Source organism: Heptranchias perlo, chromosome 18 (genome assembly GCF_035084215.1).
Source record: "Heptranchias perlo isolate sHepPer1 chromosome 18, sHepPer1.hap1, whole genome shotgun sequence".
Classification (NCBI taxonomy): domain Eukaryota; kingdom Metazoa; phylum Chordata; class Chondrichthyes; order Hexanchiformes; family Hexanchidae; genus Heptranchias; species Heptranchias perlo.
The window spans coordinates 55,903,799-55,922,630 of record NC_090342.1 but is presented as its reverse complement, the minus strand read 5'-3'; the positions used below and the strand labels follow the sequence as shown (position 1 = coordinate 55,922,630).

At 46.1% G+C, this 18,832-nt stretch overlaps 1 protein-coding gene across 2 annotated transcripts in view; it reads right to left on the bottom strand.

Annotated features, from left to right (window-relative positions):
• Window positions 1-18,832, bottom strand: part of braf (B-Raf proto-oncogene, serine/threonine kinase) — a 108,246-nt gene that overhangs the window by 29,655 nt on the left and 59,759 nt on the right. For both annotated transcript variants that reach the window (XM_067999936.1, XM_067999935.1), the window contains 2 exons: window positions 7,199-7,335; window positions 3,271-3,388 (listed from right to left, as the gene is read on the bottom strand). In XM_067999936.1, coding sequence (XP_067856037.1) covers window positions 3,271-3,388; window positions 7,199-7,335 — 255 coding nt within the window. The remainder of the gene's footprint in view (window positions 1-3,270; window positions 3,389-7,198; window positions 7,336-18,832) is intronic.

Sequence of the window (18,832 nt, the reverse complement as noted above, 5' to 3'; positions counted from 1 at the left end):
CTGGCTCAAAACTTTAGCAACTCATCCCTCCCACACAAAGCACTGAATACTCCGCATGGACAGTGCTGGTTGCTGAACCTGACTGTATTCAAAAGCATCCTCCAAATCCTTCCCAATATCGGGGTCTCAATGTCCAGTTTGAAAACATCAAATAACCGAGCAACCTCATCCCTGATCAAAAAAAGCTGTAGCCTTTACCATGGAAAATGGCTCAAGGAAAGAGAGCCATGCACGGCTCCTAATGTCAAATGATCCTCTCGAAATAACTTTGCCTTACAGGTGCCCCAACTGAACCTGTGGAGCCACCAACTTCGCCTACAGAACCATGCAAGGTTATGTTACCATATCTGGCACAGAACTATGAAACAGACAGCACCACCATCTAACCGGGGAGTGCACAGGTCTTTTTCCTCTCCTCAGCTGCTGGCTCTTGCTGGGGTTATGATTCCACTGGGTGCCAGCTGCCCCTCAATGACTCACACTTGTCACCATTTCTCACATATGAGCCCAGGTATTCAACTTGGTAGCTTCCAGTAGTCAAAGGGCGATAAAATATTTGAATAATCTACCAGGTCAGATGGTGGTCAGGGTGTGTTTACAGGACATCTGTAACACTGACATTGCTTGAAAGAAGCAGTGAGAGATTCTCTGGAAGATCACAGGTGTAAAAGCCCCCTGCGCCTATTGAGCACATTTTAAACCTACCGATAATTAATTTAAACCTTTGTACAATGCAAAAGCTCCCGCTGTACTGTCTAAGCATTTATCCTAGTAGGTACTGCAGAGGAGGAGGCGGCCATTCAGCCCATCGTGTCTGTGCCGGCTCTTTGAAAGAGCTATCCATTTAGTCCCATTCCCCTGCTCTTTCCTCAGAGCCCTGTAATTTTTTTCCCTTCAAGTATTTATCTAATTCCCTTTTGAAAGTTATTATTGAATCTGCTTCCACCACCCTTTCAGGCAGTGCATTCCAGATCATTACAACTCACTGAGTAAAAAAACGTTTCCTCATGTTGCCTCTGGCTCTTTTGCCAATCGTCTTAAATCTGTGTCCTCTGGTTACTGGAAACAGTTTCTCCTTATTTACCATCATGATTTTGAACACCTCTATCAAATTTCCTCTTAACCTTCTCTGTTCTAAGGAGAACAACCCCAGCTTCTCCACTCTCTCCACATAACTGAAGTTCCTCATCCCTGGTACCATTCTAGTAAATCTCTTCTGCACCCTCTCTAAGGCCTTCACATCCTTCCAAATGTGTGGTGCCCAGATTTGGATAAAATACTCCAGCTGAGGCCTAACCAGTGTTTTATAAAGGTTTAGCATAACTTCCTTACTTTTGTACTCTATGCCTCTATTAATAAAGCCCAGGATCCCATATGCTTTTTTAACAGCCTTCTCAACTTCACCTGCCACCTTCAAAGATTTGTGTTGTGAATCCCCAGGTCTCTGTTCCTGCACCCCCTTTAAAATTGTTCCATTTAGTTTATATTGCTTCTTCTCATTCTTCCTACCAAAATGCATCACTTCACACTTCTCTGCGTTAAATTTCATCTGCTATGTGTCTGCCCATTTCACCAGTCTGTCTATGTCCTCCTGAAGTCTGTTACTATCCTCCACATTGTTTACTACATTTCCGAGTTTCGTATGATCTGCAAACTTTGAAATTATACCCAAGTCCAGGTCATTAATGTATATCAAAAAGAGCAGTGGTCCTAATACTGACCCCTGGGGAACACCACTGTATACTTCCCTCCAGTCTGAAAAACAACCGTATCCACGCTGTCACTGTCCCTTTAATCCCATGGGTTTTAATTTTGCTAACAAATCTATTATGTGGTACTTTATAAATGCCTTTTAAGATGTAATCAGCGGAATAGGAGCTCGTTGCAGGACATAAGCACCCGTACACAGAGCTGTTGTTGGGCAGCAAAATTTAAGATTCAGCCGAGCAGTGTAAATGGGGCACTGAGTGACCATTACCGGTCTCAAACTAATGCACCTTCAATGACATCAAAGTTTTCAAAATGTAGTTGGAGGCCACAATTCCGATGGGCTAAATGGACTTTCCTCAGCCTTCAATGTTCTCTCTTGACGGTTAGACCACCAGGCCTGGTCAAACAATCCTTGTCCATCTCTATTACCACCACCAGGTCTGGTCAAACAATCCTTGTCCATCTCTACTACCACCACCAAGCCTGGTCAAACAATTCTTGTCCATCTCTACTACCACCACCAGGTCTGGTCAAACAATCCTTGTCCATCTCTACTACCACCACCAAGCCTGGTCAAACAATTCTTGTCCATCTCTACTACCACCACCAGGGCTGGTCAAACATTCTTTGTCCATCTCTACTATCACCACCAGGGCTGGTCAAACAATCCTCGTTCATCTCTGCCACAAGTGCTGCTGGCGGTTAAATAAGGTAAATTTTGCTTTTAATACATAGGAGTCTAGAATTTTTACTGTTGTCTTGGGGGCTCACATTCTATGATCCAGTCCTGTTTTCCTGTGGAAGTGAAATCCTGTGGCCTTGGTAATGACAATACTGAGGGGTTGAACAGTTAACTGCAAGACTTTGCACTAACTCAACCCATAGCCACACTCTCACCTTGGGAGAACAGAAGTTTCAGCCAGTGTAAAGAAGATACTGCCTGGCTAAACCCAAACTGCAGCTACTTAGTTCACTAGACCTTCAAAGACACTCCAACACTACCCAATGGATTCCAATCAGCTAACACTGAATCAAGGAAACAATTTACCAGTCGAATATCTACCACATCCGCCAATAAAACTCATCAGACAAACCAGAAGGCAACTGAGTGTAGTAGCAACAAGAGACTTGAGACGGACAAAGATTAGTCCTTGCAAGGGTTTTCAAATAGGTGGCACACTCGCAACAATGGCCCAAATACAGAAGGGCAGTCTCGCACGTGAAAGGGTTGGGTAGAGAGAAATTATAGAATGATCCTGTTTACTTGGAGACGGAGACCCTCATTTTACAATTGAGTCTTTATACAGATTGTTCCATCATTAATAGCGAGTATAAGAACACCTATCTGTAAAACACGCCAATTATATATTATAGGTGGCTCTCAGAGAGTACATTAGTGGCACTCGAATGGATTGAAAGTACCTGAAATACCCCAACTGTGGTCTGACATACACTCCAAAACACTTTGGGTCATTGAGATGTTCGGATATACATCAAACAGCAGCACTGCTCCTCTCTAAGGTGACCCCCAGCTCTTCATTACCCCACCACATTACGTACCGTGCCACTTTCCCTTATACACTGTTCCAAACGAGCCTGATCCTATTCTTTGGCCCATCGTGATCTGTCCTTCTGAAATCTCCCAGTCGTCACTGGAGTCCCTTCGACCCAGAGTTTTCTACAAAGCAGAAACAATCATAAATAGAAGGTAATAAAACTCACCTTGAATCTTTGTAGTGTAAGCATTAAATACCATTCAGTCAGAAAGTTCCATTCACACCGAGTCTCCTCTTGCAACCAGGGCCATTCACACTAACCTTTCCTTGAGAGCCACCATTCCAACCACTGTCTTGCTCGAAGGCTACTCTCAGAATGCTGCACCACGCAGTGGGACACAGGTCTCCACCTCCGATTCCCCAAGCAGCATGCCCAAGTCCCAATCACTCTACTAAAAGACCTGGCCCCCCCTGACGTCCGAGGCATCTTTCTTGAATCTTGGCAGCAAGGCGTGCTTGTCTATTACTTTCCATCCATGGAAGGAGATGATCAAGAGAATGAGCAAGTTACCAGGACGGGTGGACAGTTGAGGCCTGGATATTGGACTCCTTAACAGCTAGATGTTATATTGGGGAAATGATACGGTTGGTAATCTGGAGAGATGATATGAGATCAAATCGGCCAAATGGCCTTCTGCATCATCTGAACCTATCTTGTGGTCTGTAAACTCCACCTTATGAGGTTGAACAAATATTGGAAATGAGCCAACTCACAGCAACAGAAAAGCCATCTAACCACAAAACACATCTCTTCCACCTGATGTTACATGTCTTCAGAGTGAACGACAGTCTTGATGCCTAGGACATCTCCATCACTGAACATAGAAATCCTTACTTAGCAATTTCTTCCTTTTAAGTGTTTAATCATCTGTGGAAGGTCCAGAGGAGAACTGTAGCAGTTTTAAACATTGCAGTTAGATAGTAAGCAGGTGAGAAACAGCTGAAAGGCAGAAGATCCAATTCCATCAGGTCTGAAAGTGAGCCTGCAGAAGGAGTCCGTATTGATCCGTTCATTCAGAGATTTCAAAGAATCGTCTGAATCTAAAAGTGCGGAGTGAATATGGGTTGACAGTCCAGGTCTGAATGAACATGCTCAGGATTTTCCAGGTCAGGCCTGGACTGGTGTTGGATCACTGACCGTGCAAGGGGCCATCATCAGAACATTGGTAAATTCAGCCCATTTCAGACTCATCGCCTTTGAGACCACCACATCAAGGCTTATACTGACTCCTGGCTGACCTCAATATTCAACGTATGATGCTTACTAGAAAAAGCTCAATGCCCAAAGATTAGAGCTATTGGGTATTGAGGGATAACTCCAGTGTCCAACACCCTGGATGCAAGAATCAATAGGGGTGTATTGGCAACTGGCTTCCTGTAAGAACATAAGAAATAGGAGCAGGAGTAGGCCATACAGCCCCTCGAGCCTGCTCCGCCATTCAATCAGATCATGGCTGATCTTCGTACTCAACTCCACTTTCCCGCCCGATCCCCATATCCCTTGATTCCCCAAGAGTCCAAAAATCTATCAATCTCAGCCTTGAATACACTCAATGACTCAGCATCCACAGCCCTTGGGGTAGAGAATTTCAAAGATTCACAACCCTCTGAGCGAAGAAATTCCTCCTTGTCTCAATCTTAAATGGCCGACCCCTTATCCTGTGACTATGTCCCTTGTACAGGTATTCCTCCTGTGCACTGTTTGAATGTAGGTCCATGTGCAAATATCTGATGTCGAATTTTACTTTAAGATGCACTGTGTCACTGCATTGTGTAATTTACATAAAGCATCAGCCAGAACATATCCTTCGGGATCCTCAGAAGACTAAGGTTCAGGATGTGTTGGTAACTACAAACTATCAGGAGTAAGATCTATGATTCCTGGACTGTAAGACATCCACTTTTCAAGACAGGAGCTTCCTAGTCAGGCAGCTGATGCATTTGAGAGTTGGTGAGCTGCTCCTTCCTGGGCTGTGGTTTTGCTTCAAGTAATAAATTCCAGTGTGTTCTGCAAAGCGTTCCCTTGTAACCAGTAACAGTTACCTCACCCGAGCACCATGTCTCCTGAGCAGGGAAAGCACCCCATCATTAGAAGCCTCAGAAGCATCTCTTTGAGAACAGTTTTGCCGTCTGCATATACTGCCCATCAGCAAAGGGAAAGTAAACAAGCCTCCTCTTCAACTGACAGCTGAGGGCATTTTCCCTGTTGTCCCTCATTTGGTCCACTCAGCCCTCTCTTCAGCTCAGACCTGTGGTAACTAGACCCCCCCCCCCCCGCCCAACCAAGTAAATGACCTCACTCCTTTCCCTTACTAGCTACCCATCAGCAAGAATTGATGGCCCTGCTTCTGGTCTGTACGTAGACCTTGTGGTTCCATTTAACTGAAGTCCATAGTTTGGAGCTGCACCTCTCTCTCTCTCTTTTGAGAATTGTTGCCTGTTCTCCTCACAGTGAACATCCACTCTGAGGCTCAGGAACTGGGACCCAAACTCATCTAAAATCAAACTCTTTTAGGCCATTGAAAGGTTGAGGAGGAAATCCATAAAACCCTCTAAAGGGGTGGACAGGTCCAGGAATGGGCCTTGACTGAAACATTGAAGGGCAGCAAGTAAATTTACACCCAACGCAGGTGCTATCTGGGCACTGAACTATCAGAAGAAATCTTCCCAGAACGTAGAGGTCTTGAGTGACACCTGGAACCAGTGCACGTTCTCTTACTGAATCAGAAAGATCAGTGATCTCCTCCAGAATTCCAACACTAGATGAAGCAGACCAAACAAGACTGTGCTGCAGTGGCCAGCCCCGGCACTGATGGTGGCCAGCCCCGGCACTGATGGGGCCTTGGAAGCCAAGGATTGTAACAGGTGGGTCAAAACTGCCATGTGGATAACCAACAGTTCCTTGATGAAGGGGAATTTCATAATGAGGCACTGTCAAGGGGGAAGAAGAGAACCCAGAACCATGCTCAACTGAGCAGGATGAAGGCTTCAATCAAGAGACTCCGAGAAACAAAAGATCCCAGACCACATCGAGCCGCTCTAATGGAGCTTGACCTGTTCGAGCAAAAATTAAAAGAGCAGCCCCAGGGGAAGATTGCTGTGTTGTCAGACACCCCCTTTACTATGGACAAAGCCCTTAAAGGCCAGCTGAGCCTTTACCCTAGACAGTGTTGTATATAATTCCCAATTAAAGTAAACCAGCAATCTCTCTCCTAATTGGATGATGGGCCCACACTAAGGACTGTGCAAGAATACTAAAATGGAGATAACGTCACTTAAAACAACAATTTTCAAAATTCTATATTAAATATTTTCTATTCAGTCAGCTCTGTAATCGGGGAACACCTTGGCATAGTGTGGTCAGCTCCACGTCCTGTACTGTCAGAGTGCAGGATGAAACTGGAGAGAGCCATTCTGAGCCAGACTCAGGCAATTCCCAGTAGGCATATCAACAGCAGCATTAGCGGAGTGCCCACCAGCACAGTTACAGTGGGTATATGACAAAATGATGCAACAGTTTCCCCCTTCCTGTCCTGAAGGCTCTAGATCATGCCACAGTACCGCTCCACAGGCGCCCATCTCCCTCCAGTAATTTGCCTAACTGGCCATTCTTCATGTAAGAGCTCAGCAGCGAGCGGTCAGGCTATTCCACCACAGGAGGCATTGCACACCCCCCCTCCCTCCCACCAAAACCTAACCCTTTTCCTATCAAATAATCCACGCATGCGCACTGCCGGAGCGCGACCGGGAGAGGGAACCCTGGCCGATCCCTTCTTCCTTCCCTCCCTTGCCCAGGGAAGCTTGCAGCCAGTTATAGCGCCCTTTTACTGCCAAGATTCTCCCTCTGACCCATGTACAGAACCCCCCACCTCCCATCGCCCTCGCACAAGGCAGTATGAGGGAGGGAGAGGCCCATCTCTCTCTCTACTTACCATCTTATTCCGGTCCTCGGATGATGACGATTTTCTCTCTCGCGGCTGGGTCCCAGGCGACTTCTGCAAGGTTTTGACGCTGCTCAGAGATCCGGGCAGTGAAGCAGGCGGAGTGGCAGAAAGCCCCGATGTGGACCCTGCTTACAATTTTTTTTAAATAAAAATTGTGATGGGAGTGGGTAGAGAGGAATCAAGAAATAGGAGAGAAAGCAGAATCATTACTACAGCAACCGGTCATCTTTAAAAGGCGAGGAGCTAAGCAATAAAGTTGGACAGCCCATGCAGGGTACGACACTGGTGAATGACCTCGCAGCCAAAGTGGCTCCTAAAATAAGGAGTGACCATGCACATAACCAATGCTGTATCTTTGATTGAGAGGGGGATGGGGGGGGAGGGGGGGGGGGGGAAGAGAAAGAGAGAAGCGTGAAGTTATAGTCCTCAACTGGAAATTTCTCGTTCATGTTGCAGTAAGTCAGCTTCGCAGCAACGTAAAAAGCACCTCGGCCCCTCTGTCACTGACCCTGTGCACTAGGCAAGCTGCTAGTGTGGGGCCGGGGTTGGTGCGTAGTTCAAACTCTTCAAGCCTTCGTGCCTACTTTAGATTGGAGCAAAAAAATTAGACTCAGTGGAGTAGCTGGAGTTAAATATATTGGTGGCCTTGAAACAGTAGGACAGAAACCAAACCCCCTTCATAACTAGAGGGGGTTAATTTTAGGGGGATTATATGGTCGATGGCTGCAAATATTGCGCTTACTTAACGGAGGTTTCATGCTCAGGCTGCTACAGAGGATGCCTTCATACAGCGGACAGTCTCACATAGGAAAGGGTTCAAAAACAGTCAAGGAAATTGATCCACTATTCCCCACGCTGCATTAGTGAGATTCTGGGCGAGGCTGCAGCTTGTTTCACTTCTCCAACCTCCCAGCTGAGACAGTCTGTATGAAAAGCCACACAGATCTGAAGGCACCAGCTTCATTTCCCAATCTGCCCTGTATCTTGGTTGGGGAACAATTGGCCTCAGCGCACCCAAGCTAAAAAGGAGTAAAAAAAATGCTCCCGGGCATCTTTCCTTCCCCCACTTCTGATCATTATCCAACAGCCTGTTGGAAAGAGAGGGGCAGGATTGGGCTCAGATGTGAAGATCCCACAGTACAATCGCTTGCTGAGCTCAGACATGATGAAAAGCCTCAGAGCACAGAGGGCAGTCAGCCCCCATGGTACTGTACCCCAGCAAGAGTCAGCCCCCATGGTACTGTACCCCAGCAAGAGTCAGCCCCCATGGTACTGTACCCCAGCAAGAGTCAGCACCCATGGTACTGTACCCCAGCAAGAGTCAGCATCCATGGGTACTGTACCCCAGCAAGAGTCAGCACCCATGGTACTGTACCCCAGCAAGAGTCAGCACCCATGGTACTGTACCCCAGCAAGAGTCAGCATCCATGGGTACTGTACCCCAGCAAGAGTCAGCACCCATGGTACTGTACCCCAGCAAGAGTCAGCACCCATGGTACTGTACCCCAGCAAGTGTCAGCACCCATGGTACTGTACCCCAGCAAGTGTCAGCACCCATGGTACTGTACCCCAGCAAGTGTCAGCACCCATGATACTGTACCCCAGCAAGTGTCAGCACCCATGGTACTGTACCCCAGCAAGTGTCAGCACCTTCAGGGGGGAAAGCCCATGACTAACTATGCACTGGCCTATTCATTAACCTTCCACATAAGTATAAACAAATTTTCATCACTCATGGTGACTAAAGTAAGCACGTTAGCTTAGAGTTAAGTATGTTTCGGGCACAATCTCAGCACCTTTTTGTGTTGCACATCAGTCTCAGAGAACCCTTCGTGATAACTTGCTCTGAAAAGGGAGTCAATTTTGGTGAGGGAGTGGAGTTAAGAGAATTTTTGGAAAAAAAAAATCTTTCTCCCCCCGCCCCCAAATGCACAGAATACAGAACAAAAGAAATAGCACATCATGGAAACTGTGTGCCTTTCAAACTGGCTCAGGCTGCACATCAAAACCACTTCAGTGAAAGTCAATCCTGTATTTAGTTTAAGAAAGGTAACTTGTCTTCAAAATGATAGTGAAAAATTCTTTTTGCCAAAACGATTGTTTTAGGACCGATATTTTGCGTTAATGAGCAGTTTGATAACCCAGGGAAAAGGCACACGGTCTCTCTCACTAAACTTAAGGAGTGACTCTAAATTCTAAAACAGTGCAGGAATGTGTTTGACAAGGACACGAGGTGCTGACCAGAAGCAGTATATTGATCGTAGGCTTCGAGAAAGCTGAATGTGATCCTTTTCTCCCCCCAGATTGGGCTAAGTGCATAAAGTCGCATACAGCAGTGATCTTCACTTCACTCCCCCCACTGACCGTACAGGAATGCTTCCCCCTCAGGTTCTCCTCCCACCTCACCTCCTGCTTTCCCCTGCCACCAGGGCCGCTGCTGCGTGTTAACTTCCTGTTGAAGGCCCCAATCCCAAGCAGTTACAACAGTGACTGCACTTCAAAGTACGTGACAAGCTTGTGAAGAACTTTGGGACATGCTGATATTGTGAAAGGTGCTATACAAATGCAAATCTGCTCGTTCAGTTCAATAATCCTCCAATCCTGACCATGTAATGATGGAGCATGAGGAAAGGGAGTGGGGAGGGCAGATCTACAGGTAGTTAAATTCCATCAATACAGGTGCTGCACCCAACTAATATTGCTACTGAGCCTAAGCTGTGAATCATTTGTTAAAACAGACACCTAAAGAACGGTGGAGCAATGCTACGTACAGGACACCGCAACAGCATTCCCCACTCTTCAGCTATTTAGGGGAGAGCTGCAACCAGTCAAAGTCAAAGCCGCTTTAGTGTAAACAGGGGGTGAAATTATAGCTGCTGATAAAGTCAGCATGGGCACGAAACATACAACTTCACACCAACTTTATCAGATAATAATAACCTACACCCAAGGATACGCATTGAGCAGGGAAGGCACTACCATGCCCTGCTGAGCCAATAATGATCATGAAAGACAAAATAATGACAACATCTGGACTACATCAAAAGTTGGCTGCATCTAACGGGCAAAAGATACTTCAGCAGGCCGCACCCCACAAACACGGAGGGCCCTTCTGATAACTACATCCATTTATATGGCACCTTCAGTGTAGCAAACGTCCCAAAGATCAGCCACAAGCAGGAACTGGGAGGTGGTTAGAGGAGATGACCATGCATGTTGTCCAAGAGCAAGGCTGTATGGAAGTTTCTTATGGTCAAGTAATAAGGTGACATGGTTAGGGTGAGAGCTGCAGAGTGTGGGGGCATGCAGGCTGAAGGATGTCCGACCAATGTAGGGCAGAGGGCTTCGTGAGAAGTGGACGCAGAGTTCTGGGTGGATTGGAGTTAGTGCAGAGTGGAGCTCGGGAGGCCTACAGGGAAGGAGTTGGGAAAGTCAAGCCCGGAAATGACAACGGTGTGGATGAGGGGGTTCAGCAGCAGTTGGGCTGATGTAACGACAGAAACTGGAGACATTTCGGAGATGGGCTTAGCTGGTCCAGGTGATGGACTGGATGTGGGGTTTGAAACTCAGCTCAAGGTTGAGTAGGACTTCAAGGCTGTTCAACACTGAGTTCGGCCCAAGGACGAGGGGGACGGAATTGGAGGGGGTGAGAGATTGGAGCTTCTGGTGAGAACTAAGCGGGATGACTTTGGTCCAGCCATTGTTTAGTTAATGGGAGTTCTGGATCATTCACAGCTCGACATTGGACAGGCAGTCAGACAATAACCGAGAACAGGATGTTTCCACTATACGAACATACAAATTAAGAGCAGCAGTAGGCCATTTGGCCCCTCGAGCCTGCTCTGCCATTTGATAAGATCATGGGTGATCTGATTGTGACCTCAACCCTACTTTCCCGTCTACCTACTATAACCTTTGACTCCCTTGTTAATCAGGAATCTATCTAACTAGCTTTAAAAATATTCAATGACCCTGCCTCCATTGCTCTCTGGGGAAGGGAGTTCCACAGACTCATGACCCTCAGACAAAAAGTTTCCCCTCATCTCCGTCTTAAATGGGAGACCCCTTATTTTTAAACTGTGGCCCCTAGTTCCAGTCACCCCCACAAGGAGAAACATCCTCTCAGCATCTACCCCTTCTAGTCCCCTCAGGATCTTATATGTTTCAATAAGATCACCTTTCTTTCTTCTAAACTCCAGGCATACACAGGCCCAACTTGTCCAACCTTTCCTCATAAGATAACCCCCTCATCCCGGGAATCAGTCGAGTGAACCAGGGATAGAAATTAGATGGAAGTAGGTGAAATGAATTTTAAGACTTACGGATGTGCCACCTCCTTATAGCGTCTGGACATTTTATGAGGAGCTTTGCAGCTCATGGGTTCCTCTTGCCCTCCCAGGGTCAAACGCGCACTGGCCAGTTGTAATATCGCCTGTCTCCGCCCCTGCTTCAGCCCATCTTCTGCTGAAACTCTCATCCATGCTTTTGTTACCTCAAGACTCGATTGTTCCAATGTTCTCCTGGTTGGCCTCCCATCTTCAACCTTCTATAAGCTTGAGCTCCTCCAAAACTCTGCTGATATTATCCTAACTCACACCCAGGCCCGCTCACCCATCACCCTGTGCCCGCTCACCAACATTGCCTGCTGGACCCTAAAACGCTTCCAAATTAAAATTTTCATCCTCGTGTTCAAATCCCTCCATTGTCTCGCCCCTCCCTATCTCAGTAACCTCCTCCAGCCCTGCAACCCTCCGAGATCTCTGTGCTCCTCCGACTCTGGCCTCTTGCACATCTCCCGTACGCTTCGCCCCACCACTGGTGGCCGTGCCTTCAGCTGCCTAGACTCTAGGCTCTGGAATTTCCTCCCTAAATCTCTCCATCGGCCTTTAAGACCTTCCTAATGTCTCCTCCTTTGGCACGGTCATCGACCTGAAACATTAACTCCGTTTAGGAACATAGGAACAGGAGTAGGCCATTCAGCCCCTCGTGCCTGCTCCGCCATTTGATAAGATCATGGCTGATCTGTGATCTAACTCCATATACCTGCCTTTGGCCCATATCCCTTAACACCTTTGGTTGCCAAAAAGCTATCTATCTCAGATTCAAATTTAGCAATTGAGCTAGTATCAATTGCCGTTTGCGGAAGAGAGTTCCAAACTTCTACCACCCTTTGTGTGAAGAAATGTTTTCTAATCTCACTCCTGAAAGGTCTGGCTCTAATTTTTAGACTGTGCCCCCTACTCCTAAAATCCCCAACCAGCGGAAATAGTTTCTCTCTATCCACCCTATCCGTTCCCCTTAATATCTTATAAACTTCGATCAGATCACCCCTTAACCTTCGAAACTCCAGAGAACACAACCCCAATTTGTGCAATCTCTCCTCGTAACTTAACCCTTGAAGTCCGGATATCATTCTAGTAAACCTACGCTGCACTCCCTCCAAGGCCAATATGTCCTTCCGAAGGTGCGGTGCCCAGAACTGCTCACAGTGCTCCAGGTGCGGTCTAACCAGGGTTTTGTATAGCTGCAGCATAATTTCTGCCTCCTTGTACTCCAGTCCTCTAGATATAAAGGCCAACATTCTATTAGCCTTATTGATGATTTTCTGCACCTGTTCATGACATCCACTGTTTTTAACGTTTTACCATTTAGAAAGCGACCTGTTCTATCCTTTTTTGATCCAAAGTGGATGAGCTCACATTTGTCTACATTGAATTCCATCTGCCACAGTTTTGCCCATTCACCTAATCTATCAATATCCCTTTGTAATTTTATGTTTCCATCTACACTGCTTACAATGCCACCAATCTTTGTGTCATCGGCAAACTTAGATATGAGACTTTCTATGCCTTCATCTAAGTCGTTAATAAATATTGTGAATAATTGAGGCCCCAAGACAGATCCCTGCGGGACTCCACTAGTCACATCCTGCCAATGTGAGTACCTACCCATTATCCCTACTCTCTGTCGCCTTTCGCTCAGCCAACTTCCTAACCAAGTCCGTACTTTTCCCTCGATTCCATGGGCTTCTAACTTAGCTAACAGTCTCTTATGTGGGACCTTATCAAATGCCTTCTGGAAGTCCATATAAATAACATCCATTGACATTCCCCTGTCCACTACTTTAGTCACCTCTTCAAAAAATTCAATCAGATTTGTCAGGCACGACCTACCTTTCACAAATCCATGCGGGCTCTCCCTGATTAATTGAAAATTCTCAAGGTGTTCTGTCACCCTATCCTTAATTTATAGACTCCAGCGTTTTCCCCACAACAGATGTTAGGCTAACTGGTCTATAATTCCCTGGTTTCCCTCTCTCTCCTTTCTTAAAAAGCGGAGTGACATGTGCAATTTTCCAATCTAGAGGGACAGTTCCTGAATTTAGAGAACTTTGAAAGATTATAGATAGGGCATCTGCAATGTGCTCACCTACTTCCTTTAAAACCCTGGGATGGAAACCATCTGGTCCTGGGGATTTGTCACTCTTTCGTGCTATTATTTTCTTCATTACTGTTGCTTTACTTATGTTAATTTTATCGAGTCCCTGTCCCCGATTCAATATTAGTTTTCTTGGGATTTCCGGCATGCTATCCTCTTTTTCTACTGTAAATACTGACGCAAAGTAATTATTCAACATGTCCACCATTTCCCCATTGGCAATGACAATATCCCCACTTGCAGTTTTTAAGGGGCCAACACTGCTCCTGACCACCCTCTTTTTTTTCCTAATTTAACTATAAAAGTTCTTCGTATTGGTTTTGATATCCCTTGCAAGTTTCTTATCATACTCCCCTTTTGTAGCTCTTACTATCTGTTTTGTGACCCTTTGTTGATCTTTGCATCTTTCCCATTCGCCAGGATCTGTGCCATTTTTTGCCTTTTTGTATGCCCTTTCCTTATATCTTATACTGTCCCTTACCTCTTTAGCTGTCCATGGCTGTTTTTTTTGGCAAGTAGAGTTCTGGCCCCTCAGGGGTATAAACCGGTTCTGTATCTCGTTAAATGTTTCTTTAAACATTTCCCACTGATCATCAGTCGTTTTACCCATTAACAGATTTGCCCAGTTTACTGTGGACAGTCTCTGTCTCATCCCATTGAAGTCGGCCTTCCCCAAGTCTAGAATCTTAGCAGCTGATTCACTTTTTTCCCTTTCAAACACTACATTGAAGTCGATCATGTTATGATCGCTATTGGATAGAAGTTCACGCACAGTTAAGCTGTTAACTAAATCTGGTTCATTACTCATTACTAAATCTAGTATGGCTTGCCCCCTTGTTGCCTCTAGGACATACTGCTGTAGAAAACTATCCCGGACACACTCAAGAAATTCACTACCTTTCTGATAGTTGCTAGTCTGCTTTCCCCAATCTATGTGAAGGTTAAAGTCCCCCATTAAGACCACTATGCCTTTGTTACACGCTTGTCTAATCTCTGCATTTATACAATCTAGCACTTCAGAGCTGCTACCAGGAGTGCTATACACAACTCCCACTATAGTCTTAGATCCTTTCCTATTTCTCAATTCAACCCTTAAGGTCTCTGTTGGCTGCTTACCTCTCGTTATGTCTTCCTTTATCATTGAATTGATTTAATCTCTATTCACTAAGGCTACTCCTCCCTCTCTTCCATTTTCCCTATCTCTCCTGTAGACCTTATAACCCGGTATATTTAGTTCCCAATCCTGACCATCCTGCAGCCATGTCTCAGTAATAACTATCATGTCATAGCCTCCAATTTGAATTTGTACCTGTAGTTCATTTAATTTATTCCTTATACTCCGTGCATTTGTACATAGAACTCTTAGTTGGGCCACACACCCTAGCCTGACCTTCCGCTTTGAAGTTGGGTTAATTGCCTTACACCTTCTAGTTTTCACTTTATCTGTAGTGTCTAAAGTACACTTTCTTTCTGCTGCTCTATGCTTTTCCCTTTTACTTGTTCTTGAACAACTGTTTGCACTATTTGTATTGTAAATTTCCCCTGGGTCTTCACCTCTCTTGCTCAACTTTACTCCCATCCCCCTGCCATTCTAGTTTAAACCTTCCCCAACATCACCAGCAAACACTTTCAAAAGATGCTGCCTGAGTATTTCCAGCATTTTCTATTTTTATTTTGTCTGATTGTTTTTTTATTCGTTCATGGGATGTGGGCGTCGCTGGCGAGGCCGGCATTTATTGCCCATCCCTAATTGCCCTTGAGAAGGTGGTGGTGAGCCGCCTTCTTGAACCGCTGCAGTCAGTGTGGTGAAGGTTCTCCCACAGTGCTGTTAGGAAGGGAGTTCCAGGATTTTGACCCAGCGACGATGAAGGAACGGCGATATATTTCCAAGTCGGGATACCGTGTGACTTGGAGGGGAACGTGCAGGTGGTGTTGTTCCCATGCGCCTGCTGCCCTTGTCCTTCTAGATGGTAGAGGTCGCGGGTTTGGGAGGTGCTGTTGAAGAAGCCTTGGCGAGTTGCTGCAGTGCATCCTGTGGATGGTACACACTGCAGCCACTGTGCGCCGGTGGTGAAGGGAGTGAATGCTTAGGGTGGTGGATGGGGTGCCAATCAAGCGGGCTGCTTTATCTTGGATGGTGTCGAGCTTCTTGAGTGTTGTTGAAGCTGCACTCATCCAAGCAAGTGGAGAGTATTCCATCACACTCCTGACTTGTGCCTTGTAGATGGTGGAAAGGCTTTGGGGAGTCAGGAGGTGAGTCACTCGTCGCAGAATACCCAGCCTCTGACCTGCTCTTGTAGCCACAGTATTTATATGGCTGGTCCAGTTAAGTTTCTGGTCAATGGTGACCCCCAGGATGTTGATGGTGGGGGGGTTCGGCGATGGTAATGCCATTGAATGTCAAGGGGAGGCGGTTAGACTCTCTCTTGTTGGAGATACTCATTGCCTGGCACTTATCTGGCGCGAATGTTACTTGCCACTTATCAGCCCAAGCCTGGATGTTGTCCAGGTCTTGCTGCATGCAGGCTCGGACTGTTTCATTATTTGAGGGGTTGCGAATGGAACTGAACACTGTGCAATCATCAGTGAACATCCCCATTTCTGACCTTATGATGGAGGGAAGGTCATTGATGAAGCAGCTGAAGATGGTTGGGCCGAGGACACTGCCCTGAGGAACTCCTGCAGCAATGTCCTGGGGCTGAGATGATTGGCCTCCAACAACCACTACCATCTTCCTTTGTGCTAGGTATGACTCCAGCCACTGGAGAGTTTTCCCCCTGATTCCCATTGACTTCAATTTTACTAGGGCTCCTTGGTGCCACACTAGGTCAAATGCTGCCTTGATGTCAAGGGCAGTCACTCTCACCTCACCTCTGGAATTCAGCTGTTTTGTCCATGTTTGGACCAAGGCTGTAATGAGGTCTGAAGCCGAGTGGTCCTGGCGGAACCCAAACTGAGCATCGGTGGGCAGGTTATTGGTGAGTAAGTGCCGCTTGATAGCACTGTCGATGACACCTTCCATCACTTTGCTGCTGATTGAGAGTAGACTGATGGGGCGGTAATTGGCCAGATTGGATTTGTCCTGCTTTTTGTGGACAGGACATACCTGGGCAATTTTCCACATTGACGGGTAGATGCCAGTGTTGTAGCTGTACTGGAACAGCTTGGCTAGAGGCGCAGCTAGTTCTGGAGCACAAGCCTTCAGCACTACAGCCGGGATGTTGTCGGGGCCCATAGCTTTTGCTGTATCCAGTGCACTCAGCCGTTTCTTGATATCATGTGGAGTGAATCGAATTGGCTGAAGACTGGCTTCTGTGATGGTGGGGATATCGGGAGGAGGCCGAGATGGATGTGCTCCTGTGAAGCACCTTGGGACGTTTTCTTACATTAAAGGTTCTATATAAATGCAAGTTTTATTGTTGCTGTTGTCTAATGATGACTAGTGATGGGAATTATCCTGGGGTGCGTGGAAGGGGAAGCAAGAAAAAGGAAAGTGATATTCAGGGTTTCTTTGGGGTGGAGTTAGCTCTAAGGTGGCACATCTGATGATGGGAGACTGTAAAACTGAGTTGATCAAATCTAATACTGAGCCAGCAGGCCCATGGTGGTACATGCACTCCACATGAAGTTAACCATGGGATGTTTTCCTACGTTGAAGGCATTATATAAATGCAAGTTGTTGTTCACAGAAATTCTAAGTATTCAGGAATTGTGCAGAACTAAAATCAGAATATCTATTGTTTATATATCTGTGGTGAAACATAATGCTATTCTAGGTTCTATTCTTAAGGACCCATAAAACAACAATTGGGGCTATGAAACAGGGAGCAAACAAATTGGCAATTATACATGTGATATTAGCCTCAAGAATCTCTGTTTTCTATAGGATGAGGCAGACTATCTAATATCCAGCCAGGTGTATAACTCAGCTTCAAAGCCCTTGTCCAACTGCACTTGGCTGAGTGGACCTTCCTGTAACTCAATGAAATCCCTGCGTGTGTTTTTTAAGCAGTGTAACTATTATCCTCTCTAATCTCTACACCTTATCCCATCCCACCCCACTTGGTATAGACCTTTTAAAAGCACATACAACTCTACTCCGAGCTGGAGATTGGTCAGGCCTTGCCAAAGGTTTTGCAGCCAAACTGCAGAATAACTTTACATGACAAGCCCACCTTCGGAATGGTGGATAGGTTGAAAGTTCACTTACCAACGTAAGGTGTACCGACTCGGCAAGGCGGCTGAGTACCAGGAAGATCTGATTAAGTATTTGGAGACTGGGGCAACTCCATTTTGCCTTCCTTCAGACAGGTGCCACAGAAGTACTTTGTTTTTAATCACCTTTGTTGGTGGGTCAGAGCTGACTTCAGAGATTCCTTTTAAGGGGCCAGTCACAAACTGACATCAGTCTGCTCTGGTGCACTCACGCCCGGTATGAATTGGATATAGGGCTTCCCAAACTAATTTTCTTCAGTTTTAAACAGCAGAGAGACAGGACCTTCACCCTTCCTACAGGTCAGAGGAAGAAGCCCAGTGCCCTCACCATCAGGGCTACTTTTCCAAATCAATGTACGGTATATAAAAGCAGACAAAGGGTTGGTACAATGATAATGTCTTTAACGCACTTTATAAGTGGGATATGACTGAGTATTTAATAAAATATAGGCTGGTGCCATCTACTACCATCACCAATGGTGTTCCCCAGCTTGGATGCCTTCTGTCGGGTCCAACTGGAGTGCCAACGCTCCACGACTCCTGTCCAATTCAAACACTGACTGCAGCCCTAATACCATAAGCCCAATGTTTCGTCCTACATTTCTAGTTAGCTTTTCCCAAAAGTGCTGGTATTGACAAAGTCTTGGGCACGTCATGGAAGAGGTTTTGGCATTGGTCTAATTGCCAAAGAACCAACTTGGCACCTTGGGCAGCAGCTTTGGACATAGAGTCATACAGCACGGATAGACTCTATGTCCAAAGCTGCTGCCCAAGGTGCCAAGTTGGTTCTTTGGCAATTAGACCAATGCCAAAACCTCTTCCATGACGTGCCCAAGACTTTGTCAATACCAGCACTTGACCAGATGGGCAAAGAAACCCTTATAAAAAATGGTGCATTTACAGCTTGCCCACAGTCATGAGAAGCTGGAATGTTTGTTAAACTACAATGTTGCATTGTTCAAATTCCGG